The sequence below is a fragment of the Salmo trutta genome, chromosome 16, assembly GCF_901001165.1.
Source record: "Salmo trutta chromosome 16, fSalTru1.1, whole genome shotgun sequence".
Classification (NCBI taxonomy): domain Eukaryota; kingdom Metazoa; phylum Chordata; class Actinopteri; order Salmoniformes; family Salmonidae; genus Salmo; species Salmo trutta.
Genome location: NC_042972.1, coordinates 56164882 through 56185203, shown reverse-complemented (window position 1 = coordinate 56185203; position 20322 = coordinate 56164882). Strand labels below are relative to the sequence as shown.

Below are 20322 nucleotides of genomic sequence, written 5' to 3'. Positions count from 1 at the left end.
GGGGGGTGGGGGGGGGGGGGGGTGGGGGGGTGCTGAGGAGTACTTCAGTCTGTAATAAAGCACTGGCCTGGCTCCCCATTTGGTGGGTCTATGCCCTCCCAGGCCCACCCATGGCTGCATACCTGCCCAGTCATGTGAAATCCATAGATTAGGGCCTCATTTATTTATTTAAATTGGCTGATTTACTTATATGAACTGTAAAATCTTTGAAATTGTAGCATTTGCGTTTTATATTTTTGTGTATATAAATATCTTTCTCTCTCTCTCTCCCCACCCTCTCTCTCTCTTCCTCCCCCAGAGTGATGGAGCACGCTAAATCCAACCGGATGTCGACCCAGAACATCGGCATAGTGTTTGGTCCCACCCTGATGCGTCCGGAGCGGGACAACGCTAACATGGCCATCAACATGGTGTATCAGAACCAGGCCGTGGAGCTCATACTCAATGAGTTCGACCGCATCTTCGAACCCAACAACTCAGCATCCCTCTGACACTCAGTCAGCCCAGAACACCGAACCCACCCAGCCCCAAGGACCCAGTCGAGAGCCAACCCAGTCTCCTAGCCCATCCAGCCCCCATCCCAACCAGTCTGAGCCCTGGGCCCAACCAGCCCTAAGTCCAACCAGTCTGAACCCAACTCAGTGACCTGAACCATCTTGGGACCCAACCCCTATGGTACCCTGTAACACCTTGCATTGAACCCACCCAAACTCAGCCTGAACCAAACACCAAGACCAAAACCAATAAAACCAACAGAACCAGTACACTGTGAAACCACACCAGCATCTCCTCATGATGTCTCCTTAGCCCCTGTAGTAACAACACCAGCCTAGTTCACCTCACCCCACGGCAAGGAGAAAAGCATGGGTAGAGATGGGAACAGGAGGAAAAGCCAGTATGGATGATATGTCTCCACAGCTCCGTTAGTGTTGTAGTAGGAGCACCAGCTGACTCTTCCAAACACAAGCAACAGCAGCAAGGCTGTTGACTCTATGTGCCACTATCTATAAACAGTCTACAACAAAGTTAATGCAAAGTTTTCTAATTCTATCCTTGTTGTACTAGACTTGTGTCGAACTTGTGTCGTGGCTGGAGAATGTATCCAGACTTCAAACTTCAAAGGACTTTGGTTTTGTTATAATGGCAAAGCAAAAGAACTGAAATACTTATGTTATGTACTTACCTTTACTGAATAGTCTGTGTAGACCTTTGAATCCCCCTGGTGTTATATATACTATTTGATATGTATGTTTCAATTTTCATTAAAACGTACTGATTTATTTTGTGAAAGTTTGTACATAAGTGTAATATTCTGCCATCAACTTTCACTTTGGAGTGTCCCTACCAGATGAACCTGTGGTAAAGCAAACTTAAAGTAAGAACTGTTGTGAAGTAGACAGTTAAACAACATAAAACATAACTTTATTGTAGTAGTTCCTTCAATAAAGAACGTGGAGTAAATGACTTGAGTGCTATGTGATACTTCTTCAGCGTATTAATCAGTCAGTCATGGTTTTGGGTTGTCTGTTGTCGAACACCAGGCCTGCGTTCAAATACTTTTTGAAATAATTAAAAATACTTTATCTGTGCTTGATTGAGATTTCATGGTTTAATGGACCAATAGGATAGTTCAAAAAGAGCAAACCCTGCCCACCTGGCACTCCAGGCAGGCTAATGCAAATGCTAAAGCATTTAAAATGATTTAAAATAGTATTTGAACTGACCTAGGTCTGTTGAGGAGCAATGGGTTGTGTCAGCATGAGAGATACAGGAAGTGTGGAGGTATGTACGCCTCTGTAGAGACAGCTAGAGAAAACAGCTCCCCTGTGATTGTTGGAAACACTGTTTTTAATAAACAGAACAAAAGAGGAACTAGAAATGCATATGTTAAAAAAATTTGGACTTTCCGCAAACAAACTCCCTCTGCATGTTTGATACTTTTATATTGACTGGTTTGGCAGGAGAAGACAAAAACGAACAAGAAGGAAAAGAAGAAAAGTAGAGGAAAATAGCGTGCGTTAAATTTTGATGTTTTATATGTAATATTTATTCATTTTTATTATTATTGCAAGTCTCATGGGAGAGAGAGAGGGGAAGGGGGAAATAGTTTTGTGACATCAGAGAAGATTTGACTCAAGTAGGGTCGTTATAACCTTTGAAAATGGGAAGAAAACTCCCTATTCCGTTTCAGTTCTGATTCTATTTTTTTGGATAGTCCATCTGAAGATGCTCCACATACTATCTACAGGCAGTAACATTTCAACTATCTACTAACCCCAAGCCTAGCCCTTAACCCTTATTCTAACCCTAAACTTAACCCTAACCTTAACCCTTACCCTAACCCTTATTCTAAACCTAACCCTAACCGCAACCTTAGCAAGCGGTTGATAGGTAGTTTGTTGGTAGTATGACCATCTGTAGAGCATCAACAGGTGGACAATCCAGACTATCCAAATGAAGTGTGACCCTATTTTTTGAGTGCATTGAGGACCACAACCATTTTGGAGTTTGGCAACGTATATATTATGTAGGTTATTTAGGCCTATTGATTACTTTATAACTTTACCTAGATTATTGACTTGCCCGCCTGCCTCTAATATCTGACTTCTACACTCAACCCAAAGTTAGTGTTGTATAATATTTACATATATTTTTTAAACCAATTTCTATAAGTTTGTGTTTTATTCCTAAAATGAGAGCTCTTATATTATACACTGAACTCCAACAGTAATGGTACAGTGACCCATTTAAAAAAAACATCTAAGTACTACAGAACTTTGGATTTTAACTGATACAATAACTATGAGGTTAAAGTGCAGACTGTCAGCTTTAATTTTAGGGTACCCATATCGGGTGAACTGTTTTGAAATTACAGCACTTTTTGTACATAGTCCTGCCATTGTAGGGGACCAATAAAAGTAGACAAAAGTTTAGTATTTGGTCCCATTTTTTTATTATCTTTTTATTTCACCTTTATTTAACCAGGTAGGCCAGTTGAGAGCAAGTTTTCATTTACAACTGTGACCCGGCCAAGATAAAGCAAAGCAGTGCGACAAAAACAACAACAAAGAGTTAGACATGGGATAAGCAAACGTACAGTCAATAACACAATAAAAAAATCTGTATACAGTGTGTGCAAATGAAGTAATGAGGTAAGGCAATAAATAGGCCAATGGTGGCGAAGTAATTACAATTGATACATTTACACTGGAGTGATAGATGTGCAGATGAGGATGTGCAAGTAGAAATACTGGTGTGCAAAAGAGCAGAAAAACAAAAACAAATATGGGGATGAGGTGGGTAATTGGTTGGATGGGCTATTTACAGATGGACTGTGTACAGCTGCAGCGATCAGTAAGCTGCTCTGACAGCTGACGCTTGAAGTTAGTGAGGGAGATATAAGTCTCCAACTTCAGTGATTTTTGCAATTTGTTCCAGTCATTGGCAGCAGAGAACTGGAAGGAAAGGCGACCAAAGTAGGTGTTGGCTTTGGGGATGACCAGTGAGATATACCTGCTGGAGCGCATGCTACGGGTGGGTGTTGCTATGGTGACCAGTAATATTCCTAGCATGCCATGATTACATAAACCTTCTGACTCTACAAACTTGTTGGATGCTGTTCGTTTTGCCCAATAGAAATGAATGGTAAATAACGTATTGTGTCATTTTGGAGTCACTTTTATTGTAAATAAAAATAGAATATGTTTCTAAACACTTCTACATTAATGTGGACGCTATCATGATTACTGATAGTCCTGACTTAATCATGAATAATGATGAGTGAGAAAGTTACAGACTCACAAATATTATATCCTCAAGACATGCTAACCTCTCACTGTTACAATAACAGGGTGGTTAGCGTTTTGAGGGGGGTGAGGTATGATATTTGTGCATCTGTAACTTTCTTACTCATCATTGTGTGCCACTTTCCCACAGTGAAGTGTATGAAATACTGCGCCGTAATGCAGAATTGAAGTTGTATGGCCTTATAACTTGAAGGGATGAATCTTGGAGAAGCAAGCCAAATTAGACGACAAGACAAATCTGTGCATAATGACAGTCGGGCCAAATTTTGGCCAAAACTTTTTGTGCTGTACAATGTTTAAATTTCAGGCCGGACTTATCTCAGTTTAAAAAAATTATAAATTACAATTTGTGTCATGTTACATATTAGCCACTATTGGTAGCCACCATCAGTAATACCCACACACATTTTTTACTGTCACTTAACTGTTTGTTCCCTTCAATTTGTAGGCTACATTTGGCATCATTCCACGACACCGTTAGTTTCCCTTTCTTTACTCTGTCACGTCCGTGTGGTTGATCCTGAGGGTCGCTAGCAACAGTGGATAGTATTTAACTTATAACAAGTTGTTCATAATTTGGGACATGTAGCCCACTTCATGGAATCATCATGGAATACAGACCAAGCCTGGCAGTTTGAACCTGGAGCCTGGCGCATGGTTTACGACGACTGGACCATTGTCATATCAGTTACATGATCAGTGAGGATTAGGGTAGATTAATAGGACTATTGGTCAACTTTTATTGTTTTCTCCCTTTCCAATATTTAATGGATTGAACAACTGAATGGCAACTTTCAGGATTAATCAAACCACAGAATTTTGGATTTACCAATATATTTTGTACGTAAAGGCTATCCTAAATTGTTTTTTATGAATTGGTAGATTACTGAATACATTCCTAACCCTAAATAATCTACAGGATCAGATCATTTTTAAATCTACCAATTGGTGCTGAAACAGAGATATGAATTATATTATAGGCCTATGTTTTGATGGCATTCTTTTATTGATCCTTATTATTCTATTCCCATTCTCTCTCTCTATTACAGTGAGTCTGTTGATAAAATTCTAATGAAAGATAGATACACTGTACTTACAGGGATAACTTTAGATAAATGTACTGAAAACCCCATTGAATTAAAAATCCATGAGGAAATCTGTTGGCCAGGAAATGGGAAGGTTTTCAGTGGTTGAATTACATTTGCAAACTATTACAGACTACAAAGGGAAGCACAGCCGCGAGCTGCCCAGTGACACGAGCCTACCAGACGAGCTAAATCATTTCTATGCTCGCTTCAAGGCAAGCAACACTGAGGCATGCATGAGAGCATCAGCTGTTCCGGACGACTATGTGAGTAAGACCTTTAAACAGGTCAACATACACAAGGCTGTGGGGCCAGATGGATTACCAGGACGTGTGCTCTGGGCATGTGCTGACCAACTGGCAGGTGTCTTCACTGACATTTTCAACATGTTCCTGATTGAGTCTGTAATACCAACATGTTTCAAGCAGACCACCATAGTCCCTGTGCCCAAGAATATAAAGGCAACCTGCCTAAATGACTACAGACCCGTAGCACTCACGTCCGTAGCCATGAAGTGCTTTGAAAGGTTGGTAATGGCTCACATCAACACCATTATCCCAGAAACCCTTGACCCACTTCAATTTGCATTCCGCCCAAACAGATCCACAGATGATGCAATCTCTATTGCACTCCACACTGCCCTTTCCCACCTGGACAAAAGGAACACTTATGTGAGAATGCTATTCATTGACTACAGCTCAGTGTTCAACATCATAGTACCCTCAAAGCTCATCACTAAGCTAAGGATGCTGGGACTAAACATCTCCCTCTGCAACTGGATCCTAGACTTCCTGACAGGCCGCCCCCAGGTGGTGAGGGTAGGTAGCAACACATCTGCCACGCTGATCCTCAACACTGGAGCTTCCCAGGGGTGCGTGCTCAGTCCCCTCCTTTACTCCCTGTTCACCCATGACTGCATGCCCAGGCACAACTCCAAAACCATCATTAAGTTTGCAGACGACACAACAGTGGTAGGCCTGATCACCGACAACGACGAGATAGCCTATAGGGGGGAGGTCAGAGACCTGGCCGGGTGGTGCCAGAATAACAAACTATACCTCAACGTAACAAAGAATAAGGAGATGATTGTGGACTACAGGAAAAGGAGGACCGAGCACGCCCCAATTCTCATCGACGGGGCTGTAGTGGAGCAGGTTGACAGCTTCAAGTTTCTTGGTGTCTCATCACTGGGGCTAAGCTGCCTGCCATCCAGGACCTCTTCACCAGGCGGTGTCAGAGGAAGGCCCTAAAAATTGTCAAAGACCCCAGCCACCCCAGTCATAGACTTTTCTCTCTGCTACCGCATGGCAAGCGGTACCGGAGTGCCAAGTCTAGGACAAAAAGGCTTCTCAACAGTTTTTACCCCAAAGCCATGAACAGGTAATCAAATGGCTACCCGGACTATTTGCACTGTGTGCCCCCCCAACCCGCCCCCCCACCCCAACCCCTCTTTTTACGCTGCTGCTGCTCTCTGTTTATCATATATGCATAGTCACTTTAACTATACATTCATGTACATACTACCTTAATTGGGCCGACCAACCAGTGCACATTGGCTAACCGGGCTATCTGCATTGTGTCCCACCCACCACCCACCAACCCCTCTTTTACGCTACTGCTACTCTCTGTTCATCATATATGCATAGTCACTTTAACCATATCTACGTGTACATACTACCTCAATCAGCCTGACTAACCGGTGTCTGTATGTAGCCTCACTACTTTTATAGCCTCGCTACTGTATATAGCCTGTCTTTTTATTTCTTTATCTACCTATTGTTCACCTAATACCTTTTTTCCACTATTGGTTAGAGCCTGTAAGTAAGCATTTCACTGTAAGTTCTACACCTGTTGTATTCGGTGCACGTGACAAATAAACTTTGATTTGATTTGTTCAGGGGAGCAACTCTCAAAGAGCCGCTCCCAAAGAGCTTGTTGCACACCTGCGTAAGGTAAAAATGAAAAATGAAAATGTCCCTGCTGTCTTTCTAGTTACACTAGAGGAGTGACTAAGGACTGATGACTAAGCTATCTGTGAGTTAAAACAGTTACTGAGCACTGTCTTGTCTGCATGGCACAGCCAAAACCACATGTTTCAGGGTAAAACATCTCCACTATCTCTGAATCATCATGCACATTCTGTACATTTAGTCCCCTTGAGCAGAGAATTGAGGTGGTGAGGTTACCATATACCGTAAGAGGGAACTGAGGTAGGCCTACTGGGAGCATTTTGATTGGTTTATCCCTGAAGCTGATAATTCATGTGTGGTCCTATCCAGTGATGCAGTTTGTGAAATAATTAATCAAAGGGTAAAGCAAAATGTACATTTTTATTACAAATATATCCACAGGTTAAAAAAACAATACTAAATGTAATTCAATAAAAAAGTCATAGCTGAGTTGATTAAAAAAATACAGCCTGATAAAAGTATGTTTGTGCAGATATACATATAATAAAATTAACAACAGCTGGTGGCATGAGGCAGTTGTAAGCTTGCAGTTCAATACTACAAAATTGGATCATCTTGAAGTTGGTTGATTGGATATATGACTACACTCTCTGTTACTAAATATTGACAAGCCCATGATGGGCTTTCAATTCATAGTGATAGAGTAAGTGTCAGGCATATGCAATTTGTGAAACACAAATTCAGAACTATTGAATTCAAATTCACTTTCTGAATTCAAAATGATTGAATTTAAATGTAATTTCTGCTGGCACTAGTATGGCTCCACACAGGTACCCTGGCTGACATGACTGACTTGACACAGTCCAGGAAGAGCTGTGACACCAGTGGTATCAGTTCAGCTAAACCTAGGGTATGGCAAAGTATGATTTTCTTTAGGAGGTTGAAGCTCATTTATTGCATTTCTACACAATTGAAAAACTGTAAAATGCTATTTGGAGAACAGCAACAACAACAACAACAACAACAACAACAAAAAATAGGCTGCGATGTCAACCACTACTCAACCTCATCATGAATTGAAACGCTTACTTGTGGAACGGCGAATACAGTGAACGTGAAATCGAGGCATAATACACGATATCAACAACAAGGCCGACTTAAAATGCCAACATCAACGTGTAAGTAACCGGTGCATAAAACGGCTGACCGCGAATGCAAACTATGCCAGATAAATCCTACCCTGCATTGAAAGAAAAGGCATAGGCTACATCAAAGGACCTACTTAGGCCTACAATCGACAACGACGCATGAAGACAAACAAACTTGACCAAAGAATTACGAAAATTACGAAACACAAAAGGAAAATCTACAAATGCATAACATTAGAGAGCTAGCTGATGTTAGCCACCTAGCTAAAATTCATAACATATCATTTGTTTGCAAATTCGTAACATATTTTGTACGTTTTGCAAATTTGAAACATATAATACGAATTATAATTACTAAAATATCATACGAAATGGGCATCCACAAATGAATACATACCATACAAAACACAGTGGTGTAAAGTACATAAGTAAAAATACTTTAAAGTACTACTTAAGTCGTTTTTTTGGGTTATCTGCACTTTATTTTACTATTTATATTTTTGCCAACTTTTACTTTTACTTCACTACATTCCTAAAAAAAATAATGTACTTATTACTCCATACATTTTCCCTGACACCCAAAGGTACTCATTAGATTTTGACATGAAAATGGTCCAATTCACACACTTATCAAGATAACATTCCTTGTCATCCCTACTGCCTCTGATCTGGCGGACCAACTAAACACAAATGCTTCATTTGTAAATTATGTCTGAGTGTTGGAGTGTGCCCCTGGCTATCTGTGCCCAAAAATGTCTAACTGCCCACCAACTGGAAGAGATGGAAACCTGTACACTGTCGAAAAAAGGAATAAATCAAAAACTGAGGCTTGAATGCAAAATAAGATGTTTATTAAAACATCATGGTGCCCAAAGAACTGCCCACAAACAAAATAATTATATAGCTGGCTCTAGACAGAGGGCTGTCCATTCAGCACCAATCCCAAGCCATGGAGTTCCACTATGCCTTTCTGTACCGAGTTGCAAAGTAGCTAAAACATGCAGTTGAAAAGTTGCTAATTAGGTAAAATGCTAAAATTGTCCATGAGATTCAAACCAACCTTTGGGTTGCTAGACATTCACGTTATCTGTGATGAGATTCAAACTCTCAACGCCCACCCATCCACCCTCCTTTTGATTTTGCCTTAGGTAACCATCTGTCTTATGTAAGGTTATATATGAAGCCACCCTTGTGGAACGGCGCATAGGCGTACCATGACAGTGGCATTGTTTCGTGCGCTCGTTGTGCTGCATTCAGAGATGTTCCTCAAGTGTGCGCCCAGCTCATTGTCGCGTTTGCATTTTTCGCCAGGGAAGGCAAACATTCTGCGAATATTGAAGCGTTGTATCAACGAACGAAGCGGCTCAGAGAATATTGAAACATTTTGTATCAACCAGGTGGCTGATAATATTGATTGCAACCACGGAGGTTGGTGGCACCTTATTTGGGAGGATGAGCTTGTGGTAATGGCTGGAGAGGGCCAGCTTGTCTATCTGATATTAGTTGCACTATATGGGTGATTATTCTACTTTAAAAAACAACCCTACATCCATACTATAGCTAAATAACTTAGCAATATTTAATGACATTTTGCCATCAAGATTGATCTGTAAGAGTATCTAATTTTAATCGAGGAAGACTGATCGAGTGAGAGGTGGAAATGTATTACAGCTATCACAGCCTATATTTTAATAGCAATAAAATAGCTTTTGGTTTCAAATGGTCACCAAAAAGGAGGGCTCCCTCACCTCCCAATTCCCAATTAAATGAACACATGGCTATCAGATTACAACAAGGTATACAAGGCCGAGTTCAAATGCCGACATCAATTTCAAAGCAATCGGATGCACTGACTAACTGACAAAGCAAACTGGCACTGTCTCTGGCCTCTGCTATGCATTTTAATTGGGATTTTAATGATTTTGGTACATTTGTTCAGCCTACTTTAAATGTTTGGTCTTGAGCAAAAGTATGACGGCCCTGCGTGACACACTGGTCTGGACAGGGGGCTGTTGTAAATGCAATATTGGCTCAGAAATTGAGTGGACGCATTAATTGGTTCTCAAATGTTTGATTGTTTTTCCTGGGGAGTTGAGACCTCTCATTGTTTGGATTTGAAATTCCAACAGTTGTAACGGAAGTGGGGCAGCGCTCGGGGGGCTGTGTATGTGGGTGTTTGAGGGAGAAAAACACGGAGGAGAGCCAACCAGTAAAAGCACAGCCCCATTAATTATCGACGCATCGTGCTGACAACATCAAAACAGCCTTTCCAGACTCTGAAGTCAGGAAGACTTCACATTAGATGTTAGCCAGACTACCACACAGGTACAGTAGTACAGTATGTACTGAAGACAATGGCTTGGTCACATCTAAGCTCTCTGTAACTCAATCTTATCAACTGTAGCAGAGAAGTTACAGATGACTCAAAGTGGCTGAATGCTGTATATCTGAGGCGGTTTTCACATGGACTGCACCACAGTCAGATAGAGGAAGTATGAAGATGATAAATGTTATAGAATCTGTTCTGAGACCTTGCTTGACTCTGTCGCTGTGGACACACCCATAGAAATAGAGACTGAAAGAATAGGAATGTCCAGTTCTAGAAATTCTATTTTTATGGTAACACCAGAACTGAAATAAGTGACACTGCTTTCATTGTTGTGGCAATATACAGTTGTGCTATTGGCACCCTTAAAATTTACAATAGAGTGCAATGGATCAGAATGGATCTTTTCAAAACTGGTTGAATGGCTATTTTTACCCTGTTGCAACCTGCTACTTACCACAGGTTAGATCAATTACACAGTAAATGAGAATCACCTGCCTCCAACCAAATTAATTGGAATTGTGAGTAATTTATTCCAGGCCATTTGAAGTGAAAAATCTCAATTCAGTTTTGATTAAAGGCCCAGTGCAGTCAAAAACATGATTTCCCTGTGTTTTATATATATTTCCACACTATGAGGTTGGAATAATACTGTGAAATTATGAAAATTATAATGCCCTTTTAGTGTAAGAGCTATTTGAAAAGACTGCCTGAAATGTCAGTCTGTTTTGGTAGGATGGAGTTTTGGCCTGCCTGGTGACATCACCATGCAGTAAATTATTTAATAGACCAATAAGAAAAAAGAGTTCCAAACCTTTTTGCCAGTAACAGGAAGTTTTCACTTTTCCCCTCCCCACTCTAGGACAGTCCTTGCAAAATTCTTGCTTGATAAATTGCTCTTTGCTAAGAATTTATTTTTGTTTATTTTCAACCATTTAAATTGAAAACAATCACTGTAAGGTACTTAATTGTTACCCAGAAATTATTTGATATTGCGATAAAAACGGTTGCATTGGACCTTTAAAAACTGTGCAGTTATTAACCAAACAAACAAACCAAACAAACAAACAAACTGTGCAGTTATTAACCAAACAAATAAACGTGTGAACATGAAACTGTTTTTCAATTTCAACGTATTTGAGAAGAAATAGTGAATCGTGCAAGGGGGCTAATATATTCGAGTGCAACTGTAGTACGACCTACACTGTGGTACAAGCATAGTACTGCACTTATATTTCATAGAGCGAGACAATGTATTTGCGTTTTTCTAATAGAGACAAAGCAACTCCACATGTCTGTTAAGAGATATGGATCATTTTGTGAGGCAGTACAAGTTTAATTTATTTGCTTATTCTTCAAAGAAAACAAAATAAAACAATTTTAATTTGGATATATATACTCTCTAGTTTTCCCCTTGTGTGTAGAAATACTGTAAATTGATTTACTTTAGCAGGCTTAGGGTGGCTACCCAACATTCAACTTCCTAATGGCTCAGTGTAAAAGTCAGTGAGCGTTTGTAGTGACCGGCTTCCCTGTTGATCTTTTAGACACTGTATTAGCCATTCATTAGTCACCATGGAAACCCAATGGTAAATCTGTGTTTGTATGGAGATACAGTATATTACTGCCAATATAACAATTTACATAATGTGGCACTAATCTATCTGCATACTAATGCCCATAATGAATGCACAGCTGACCACAGTCATAATGGATATATCCTAAACCAATTTGTAGCTTTGGCAAAAAATAATACATCTTTAATCCTTTATTCTAATTTGAACAATAGTTATTATTTATTGCTTATTCATTTTAAAACACAGAGGTCAATTGTTTGATACAGAGATACCTCTTGGTCTTTGGAGAATATGATGTCAAATCTAATATAAAAACCTTCAAAAGTGAATACTTGTATTGCCAAATAAAAAATACTGTATTATACTGATAAGGCAACTGGAAACACATTGAACAACACTGCTTGCTACAGAACAACATGAACAACATTACCTTGCAGTGCATACTCCTTCACCTTTACCTTAAACCAGTCGTAAGTGGTCAACTGGTAGCTGTGATGACAGATATGTAGTGGTCAATATTGTGCATGCTAACATACCGACCAGCGTGAATATCATACCCATGGCTCTCACTATGCACTTTATGTTATGCTATCAGTTCATGTGGTCCTTATTTTGGTTATGTTCATATGACTTTGCATTGGAAGTCACTTACTGTACCTGTACAGTATACGTTTTGCTATATTTTGAACAGTGCATTTTTAAAATATATTTTCACACCTATTAATCCTTATTTGTACATGTAGCTAGATGCATTGTTTTGGCACACTTGTCCACTGTTGTGACACTGTAGCTTCCTGGCTCAGCTCGTATGTGTCTATGTTCTGGTCTCCATTTCGTTCCAATGTGTCTTTGTCCCAGTGATGGTTGGTCTCTAGTCCGTGAGTCCCTAGACCAGCACTCTCTCTCTCTTCATTGTGTCTGTCAACCTGCTCTTTGTCTCTCTCCCTCTGTTCTCTCTCTCTGTCCCTCCCCACAGGGGACCCCTGTGCCAGACTGGGGCTCGGCCCCAACCCCCCACCAGACCTTAACCCTGACAAACTACATGCCTCCTTCATACGTCCGCCTCCAGTCTCTTCTGTCTCGTGCTCCTCTTCTTCCTCCTCTTCATCTACTCTCCCTTCTATCCCCCCGTCTAGACTGGAGTCACTAAGAAATGTTGGGGTGTCCTCCATGGAAAGGGGGGTGTCCAAGGCCATGTGGCCCACATCGGTGGACCCTCCTGGGGTTAGAGGATGCTCCTCACCCCCATTCTGGTCCTGGTGCAGGCTGCAGTAGGCATACCGATGGTTCATGTGTTGGGAGTAGGAGCCCGAGTGGGAGAAGCGCTTGCCACACTTGTCACACTGGTAGGGCTTCTCTCCAGAGTGCAGGCGGCTGTGTTCAATTAGATGGTGCTTGTGCTTGAAGGCCTTCTTGCAGATCTTGCACTCGTGAGGACGCTTACCTGTGGGAATACACCAAAACAGAGGCAGATGTGTAACTGTGGCAATTTCTTGATCAAGTACATTTGCTTTTTTTTGCAATTGTTAAAGATCCTTTATGTGTATGTAGTTCAGTTCCTTGTTCTGTTTTTGATAATATCTGCCTGATCATGGAACACTTTGCTCACTTTAGCAATACAACAGAAACATGATCTATCAATATCAATCATATGCTTCAAAATTCATTGAGTAAGATAGTTACAGTAGACTCTGTATGTACCTGTGTGCTCGTATTTGTGTCGGAGCAGAGAGCTGCTCTTCTGGAAGGTTTTGTCACAGATGTCACAAGCGTACAGGCCTTCGTCTGTCTTCTTTAGTCTCTTCCTCCCTGGCCCCCCCTCGCCCTCTCCTCCCTCCTGTATCAGAGAGAGGTAGTCCAGACCCCCGCGGCCCATCACCTCACCCTGCAGGACACACACAGATCTATAGTCGGAGAGGTCTCTACCCAACGGGCAAATGTTTGGCAAACCTTTGGCACATGACATCTTGATGATGTTATTTTCTAGCTGTATACTTGTTCTGACTGAGAAGACATCAACCAACTGGTTGACTTAACTAGGTTAAGCCTTGTTTTTCATGACAAGATGAATGTGAAATCCATTGCTTGGAATATCTACGCATGGAGGTGACATGAAATACAGTTACACTGTTGGAAGTAACATGTACAGTATTTGTCAGCCCATCTAAGAAAAAACATAAATTTTACCATTAATGCTCGTCTCTCCTGGTGGATCCTCTTCAGCACAGCGTCTGTGTCTGACTCCATCATGTAGGTCATGGGTGAGAGGAATCCCTGGTTGCTAACTGGACGGCTGAGGGGCAGGGAGGGGACCCCATCATGCCCTGAGCCAGCTAGCCCAGCAGGCATCATAGGGTTAAACAAAGGATAGGCACTGTAGATGGAACCCCCGACAATATGAGCGCCGCTGTAGACTGCATGATGCTGGTGGGATTAGAGTAGATTACTGTAGATTGAAGTTTAAGGAGGGAATTCTTACCAGTGCTCACATATTAAATACATAAACTGCATAGAAACACAGCACGAAACAAACAACAGTCCATAGTCAGACATAAATAGTACCCCCTCTTCCTGCCCCACATCTGCACGCACACATGGTTTACTTTATTAGGATCCCCATTAGCTACTGCACATGTAGCAGCTACTCTACCTGGTGAGGAGGTGGACTGAGACTGACACTCAGCCTCCGGTAGTGCTGGTTCTCTGCTGGGTTTCTCTGGGTCTTCTGTCTCTTCTCTTCCCAGTGAGGGTGTCCATTATAGGGCTTGCTGTCCTCTAGGGCTTTCCCCTCCTGGGGCTTGGGGAGGGAGAGATCCAGGGGTTGGTCATTCTCGGAGCTATACGACCGGTGGGTCCTTCCCTGGGGGGCAGCTCGGCTTGCAGGAGTGGTGAGGACGGCAGAGGACAGGTCCAGGCAGAGGTGCGAGCCAAACCCTGAAGAGGGGACCCGTCTTCGCCCCAATGGGGGAGGGGATGACATGTCTGTAGCAGGGCTGGTTGGTGCTGGTTGGCCAGGGCTGCCGCCACTCCTGTCACTCTCCTGGCTGGACCAATGGGACCTCATGGCAAGTGAGTCTGGGCTGGGCGGGAGGGGGGAGTGCATGGCAACCAGCAGCTGTTGAGGGACAGAGTTCCAGCTGGGTCTCTGGAGAGGAGACTTGTCTTTCGGGAAACCGTTAGTCATCGCTGGGGGTTTGTGGTTATCTGCTGATGGTGGTGGGTGGAGAGGGGGTCTGGTGGAGAAGTAGAGGGGAGAGAGGTGTTTTTTGCTGTGAGGATCCTCAGACACCTCCATGGCCTCTCGGTAAATCTTACAGAGGTAGCGCTCGTGCTGGAGTAAGATGGCGGGGCTGGGAAATAGCTGAGAGCACCAACGACATGTTACCCCTCCACCTACCCCCTGGCCATCACCCGAGCCGGCACGGTTGCGTTTTAGTTTCAACGGAGCCTCCGGTGATGCCTTCCCGTCTCTCCCTCCATTGTGAACCCCCAGTCTCCCCTCCTCCCTGGCTGAGCCAGACCCTCTCTCCTCCCTGTGCAGCATCTCCTGCAGCATCTGCTCAAACTTTACCCCGGTGCCGGCATGGAGGTACGGCAGCAGGTTGGTCTCCTTGAACACACTGGCCTGGAGCAAGCGCTCCGGCGTGGGGTCCCACCGCCGGCCCAACTCCCAGCCTAGCTCCTGGCCCCGGAGGAGACGCGTACCATGGTCTCTAGGGAGATACAGGTTCCTCTCTAACCCCATTGGAGGATGTTCCTCCTGGGTGTGGGGAGGGTAGGGAGAGCCCATCCCACTGCTGTTCCTTCCACTACCTGCAGAGGGTGACGCAAGGGAGGAGTAGTTGGCCCAATGGTGGCCATGTCCGTTGTTATAGCTCCCTTCTCCTCCTCCGCTGCCTCCTTCTCCTCCGCTGCCCCCTCTTCCTCCGCTGCCTCCTCCTCCTCCGGTCAGGCACTTCTTACTGCTGAGGTGTGAGCTGTAGGAGCCGGAGTGAGAGAAACGCTTCTTGCAACTGGAGCACTCGTACGGTTTCTCACCTAAAGGAAGAAGCGCAGATAGGGAATATCAATCCAAGATACTACAGTTCAGAAAACATTTCATTGTCAAAAAAACAGAATAGACTTCATAGAGCAGATCATGCTCTTCTGCTCTTGATTCTACCCTCTTACCCACCTATCCTTAATAATAAACCTGCTGTACATAAGGCGCTACCTATATAAGATTCTACTGAACCTAGAGTACCTTATCTGACACGACGTAAAGTTGACAGGATTGATTTGGATTTTCCTTTTCCTTACCGCTGTGGATGCGGAGGTGCTCCTTGAGATGGTGTTTGTACTTGAAGGCTTTCCCACACTGAAGACACTTGAACTTCCTGCTCTCTATGCCGTGGTCGGACACAGGGTGCTGCACCAATCACACACAGACATAACCATACACACAGTCAAATCAGTAGGCCTGCCTACAAGAGATTAAGAATTCACTTGAGAGCGGCATTGCATGTTCAACAGTCAAACTAAATGAACTAACACAAAACTCTTTTCATGAGTCATTAGCTCGCTGGTTCAGATCCAGCTCAAAAGATCCATTAAAAAGAGTGCCACCTTGTAGTAGATGGGCTCCAAAAGAATGATTTTATATTTCTTCCAGTGTCTCACCTTATCCTCTACCTGACTGTGCAGTGCCATGTGTTGTTCCATCTGTGCCCTATAGCGGGCAGTGTACCCACAGACCGGGCACACCATGTGCCCCCCGTCCCGCTCATGGCAGAACTTGATGTGCTCGCGTAGAGACGCACCGAGGTGGTAGGTGCGCTGGCAGAAAGGACATGCCTGAAGGTTCCTCAGAGTATCAGGACTCAGAGGGATGCCATCTAGGGTGCACAAACACCAGAGAGAGAGAGGGTGAACTAAACCTTCAGGAAGATACTATGTCCAGTCCTCAAACTATATCTACATACAGTTGAAGTCGGAAGTTTACATACACTTACGTTGGAGACATTAAAACTTGTTTTTCAACCACTCCACAAATTTCTTGTTAACAAACTATAGTTTTGGCAAGTCGGTTAGGACATCTACTTTGTGCATGAAACAAGTAATTTTTCCAACAATTGTTTACAGACAGATTATTTCACTTATAATTCACTGTATCACAATTCTAGTGGGTCAGAAGCTTACATACACTAAATTGACTATGCCTTTAAACAGCTTGCTTTAGAAGCTAGTGATAGGCTAATTGACATCATTTGAGTCAATTGGAGGTGTACCTGTGGATGTATTTCAAGGTCTACCTTCAAACTCAGTGCCTCTTTGCTTGACATCACGGGAAAATCAAAAGAAATCAGCCAAGACCTCAGAAAAAAAATTGTAGACCTCCACAAGTCTGGTTCATCCTTGGGAGCAATTTCCAAATGCCTGAAGGTACCACGTTCATCTGTACAAACAATAGTACGCAAGGATAAACACCATGGGACCGTGCAGCTGTCATACCGCTCAGGAAGGAGACGCGTTCTGTCTCCTACAGATGAACGTACTTTGGTGTGAAAAGTGCAAATCAATCCCACAACAACAGCAAAGGACCTTGTGAAGATGCTGGAGGAAACAGGTACAAAATTATCTATATCCACAGTAAAACAAGTTCTATATCGACATAACCTGAAAGGCCACTCAGCAAGGAAGAAGCCACTGCTCCAAAACTGCCATAAAAAAGCCAGACTACGGTTTGCAACTGCATATGGGGAAAAAGATTGCACTTTTTGGAGAAATGTCCTCTCGTCAGATGAAACAAAAATGGAACTGTTTGGCCATAATGACCATCATTATGTTTGAAGGAAAAGGGGGAGGCTTGCAAGCCAAAGAACACCAACCCAACCGTGAAGCACGGGGGTGGCAGCATCATGTTGTGTGGGTGCATTGCTGCAGGAGGGACTGGTGCGCTTCACAAAATAGATGGCATCATGAGGAGGGAAAATTATGTGGATATATTGAAGCAACATCTCAAGACATCAGTCAGGAAGTTAAAGCTTTGTTGCAAATGGGTCTTCCAAATGGACAATGACCCTAAGCATACTTCCAAAGTTGTTACAAAATGGCTTAAGGACCACAAAGTCAAGGTATTGGAGTGGCCATCACAAACCTCAATCCCATAGAAACTGTGTGGGCAGAACTGAAAAAGTGTGTGCGAGCAAGGAGGCCTACAAACCAACTTATTGTGAGAAGCTTGTGGAAGGCTACGTGAAACGTTTGACCCAAGTTAAACAATTTAAAGGCAATGCTACCAAATAGTAATTGAGTGTATGTAAACTTCTGACCCACTGGGAATATGATGAAAGAAATAAAAGCTGAACTAAATCATTCTCTCTACTATTATTCTGACATTTCACATTCTTAAAATAAAGTGGCGATCCTAACTGACCTAAAACAGGGAATTTTTACTGGGATTAAATGTCGGGAATTGTGAAAAACTGAGTTTAAATGTACTTGGCTAAGGTGTATGTAAACTTCTGACTTCAACTGCACGTATATCTATAGGCCTCTAAAGATAGGCTTCATATTTTTTTCCCCTGCAATTTTGAAAAAAAGTAGCTCTATGAATCTTGTAGAAAGCCTTACCGGCCGTATAAATAGAGATTACGAGAAAGGTGTTTGAGTGAAAGCAGACAGTAGTCTACCTGGAAAACTAGTCTTATTAGCATGCAGTAGATAGAGACATGCAGTGTGTTTGCGTCAAAGCAGGCAGAGAGTAGCCTATAGTACCTTGTCCCTCAGGTGAGCGCTGCGTCCCAGTAGACCAGATGGGAAGGGGGTCATCGTGGAGGTTCAGGCTGCCAGGGTGATACATGGCTGGGGCTGTAGCGCTGCCGTTAGGGGGCTGATGGTGCTGGTGGTAGTGTTGGGAGGCAGGGTGGTGGGAGGATGCCTTTCTCAGCTGGGCCAGGAAGTCATAGTGGGCCATGTCCTCCAGGGCCTGACTGTCTGACCTCTGACCTGCTGGGAAAAAGAGGGATAGGGGATAAAAACGTGTGCTGTGCCTAAGGACACCCAACAAATAAACCATAGGCTCTCATGCCCTATTGCTTAAATATGATGTAATGATATGATATGAACAGAGACTGTGAGCAAATCCCAAATGACAGTATTTTATGTGTAGTGAATTTCATTAATAGTCAACTGGTCTGGTTCCATATAGTAAACAAAATAGAACAGATAGAGAGAGAGGGCACATTCACAATGACTCTATTTTCTATGAAGCGCACTACTCTGGTCGAATGTAGTGCACTATCTAGAGAATATTTCACCCTTGTGCTTGCAATGTTTTAGTCATTGTTTAACACTTAGATAAAATACATAGTTATACTGTGTTTTGAATTTTATGAACAACTATGAAAGAGAGAAGTTGTCTGCTCTGGGCATCCGAAAGGAATAGCCACAAAGCTTTTCTCATTGACCTTGAGTGCAGTAACAGGCATAGAAACCCACAGATGTAATGTAATGTGAAGAGAAGACGAGAGACGAGAGGGCGCTTTGGTTTCTATCACAATCAGAGTGCTCTGCTCTGCACTGAGCTGCCTGCCTGTGACACTTTGAGGACGTTTTTTCAAATGTTTGCAGATGTTGGCATATTTTGATCCGTTCTTCATGTGGCGAGGGAAGAGCCTGTGTGGTTGAGTGTTGTAAAAACTGGGCTTTGCATTCATCAGACACAGCCAAATCACATGAGGTGAGAGAGGAGAGAGGGAGAGAAAGGGGGAGAGATAGAGAGAGAGTGTGTGTGTGTGTGTGTGTGTGTGTATGTGTGTGTGTGTGTGTGTGTGTGTGTTTGTGTGTGTGTGTGTGTGTGTGTGTGTGTGTGTGTGTGTGTGTGTGTGTGTGTGTGTTTGTAAAAGTGAGAGAGAAAGAGTGTGTGTGAGATAGAGAGAAAGAAAGAAAGAAAGAAAGGAAGGAAGAAAGAGAAAAGGGAGCAACAAGTGATTGTTAGGAGGCGAGCTGCGTGAGCCTTTGATCTCCTATCTAAATAAAAGGGAACGTGTATGTGAGCATGTGTGTGTGACAAAACGGCACATTTTAGAGTGGCCTTTTATTGCACAAGGTGTACCTTTGTAATGATCATGCTGTTGAATAAGCTTTTTGATATGCCACACCTGTCAGGTGGATGGTTTATCTTGGCACTAACAGTGATGTAAACAAATTTGTGCTAAACAGTTTTGAGAAATAAGCTTTTTGTGCGTATGGGACATTTCTGGGATCTTTTATTTCAGCTCATGGAACACTTTACATGTTGCGCTTATATTTTTGTTCAGTATAGTACACTACTTTTGACCAAAGATCTATGGTAGTAGTGCACTATAGGGTGCCATTTGGGATATTTGGGACAAACAAATCTCGGTTAACCCAGAACTAAAGTCTTGCATAATTGGTCAGATGCTCAATTAAGTTCGGGATCATATGTGTTAAGAGAAGGCATAGAACG

The 20322-nt window shown here is 42.7% G+C and overlaps 2 protein-coding genes across 4 annotated transcripts in view; one reads left to right on the top strand and one right to left on the bottom strand.

Moving 5' to 3' along the window:
* LOC115151075 (rho GTPase-activating protein 15) overlaps positions 1–1464 on the top strand; it is a 62611-nt gene extending 61147 nt beyond the window's left edge. For both annotated transcript variants that reach the window (XM_029695036.1, XM_029695035.1), the window contains one exon: positions 299–1464. In XM_029695036.1, the coding sequence (XP_029550896.1) occupies positions 299–491 (193 nt within the window). In that variant the 3' untranslated portion in view covers positions 492–1464. The remainder of the gene's footprint in view (positions 1–298) is intronic.
* A 10126-nt stretch (positions 1465–11590) lies between these two features.
* Positions 11591–20322, bottom strand: part of LOC115151074 (zinc finger E-box-binding homeobox 2-like) — a 62977-nt gene continuing 54245 nt past the window's right edge. The window contains exons 3-9 of one of the 2 annotated variants that reach the window (XM_029695033.1): positions 18609–18842; positions 16512–16726; positions 16152–16260; positions 14503–15890; positions 14040–14276; positions 13554–13737; positions 11591–13296 (exon numbers count right to left, since the gene is read on the bottom strand). In XM_029695033.1, the coding sequence (XP_029550893.1) occupies positions 12596–13296; positions 13554–13737; positions 14040–14276; positions 14503–15890; positions 16152–16260; positions 16512–16726; positions 18609–18842 (3068 nt within the window). In that variant the 3' untranslated portion in view covers positions 11591–12595. The remainder of the gene's footprint in view (positions 13297–13553; positions 13738–14039; positions 14277–14502; positions 15891–16151; positions 16261–16511; positions 16727–18608; positions 18843–20322) is intronic. The other variant, XM_029695034.1, reaches the window with a different exon arrangement.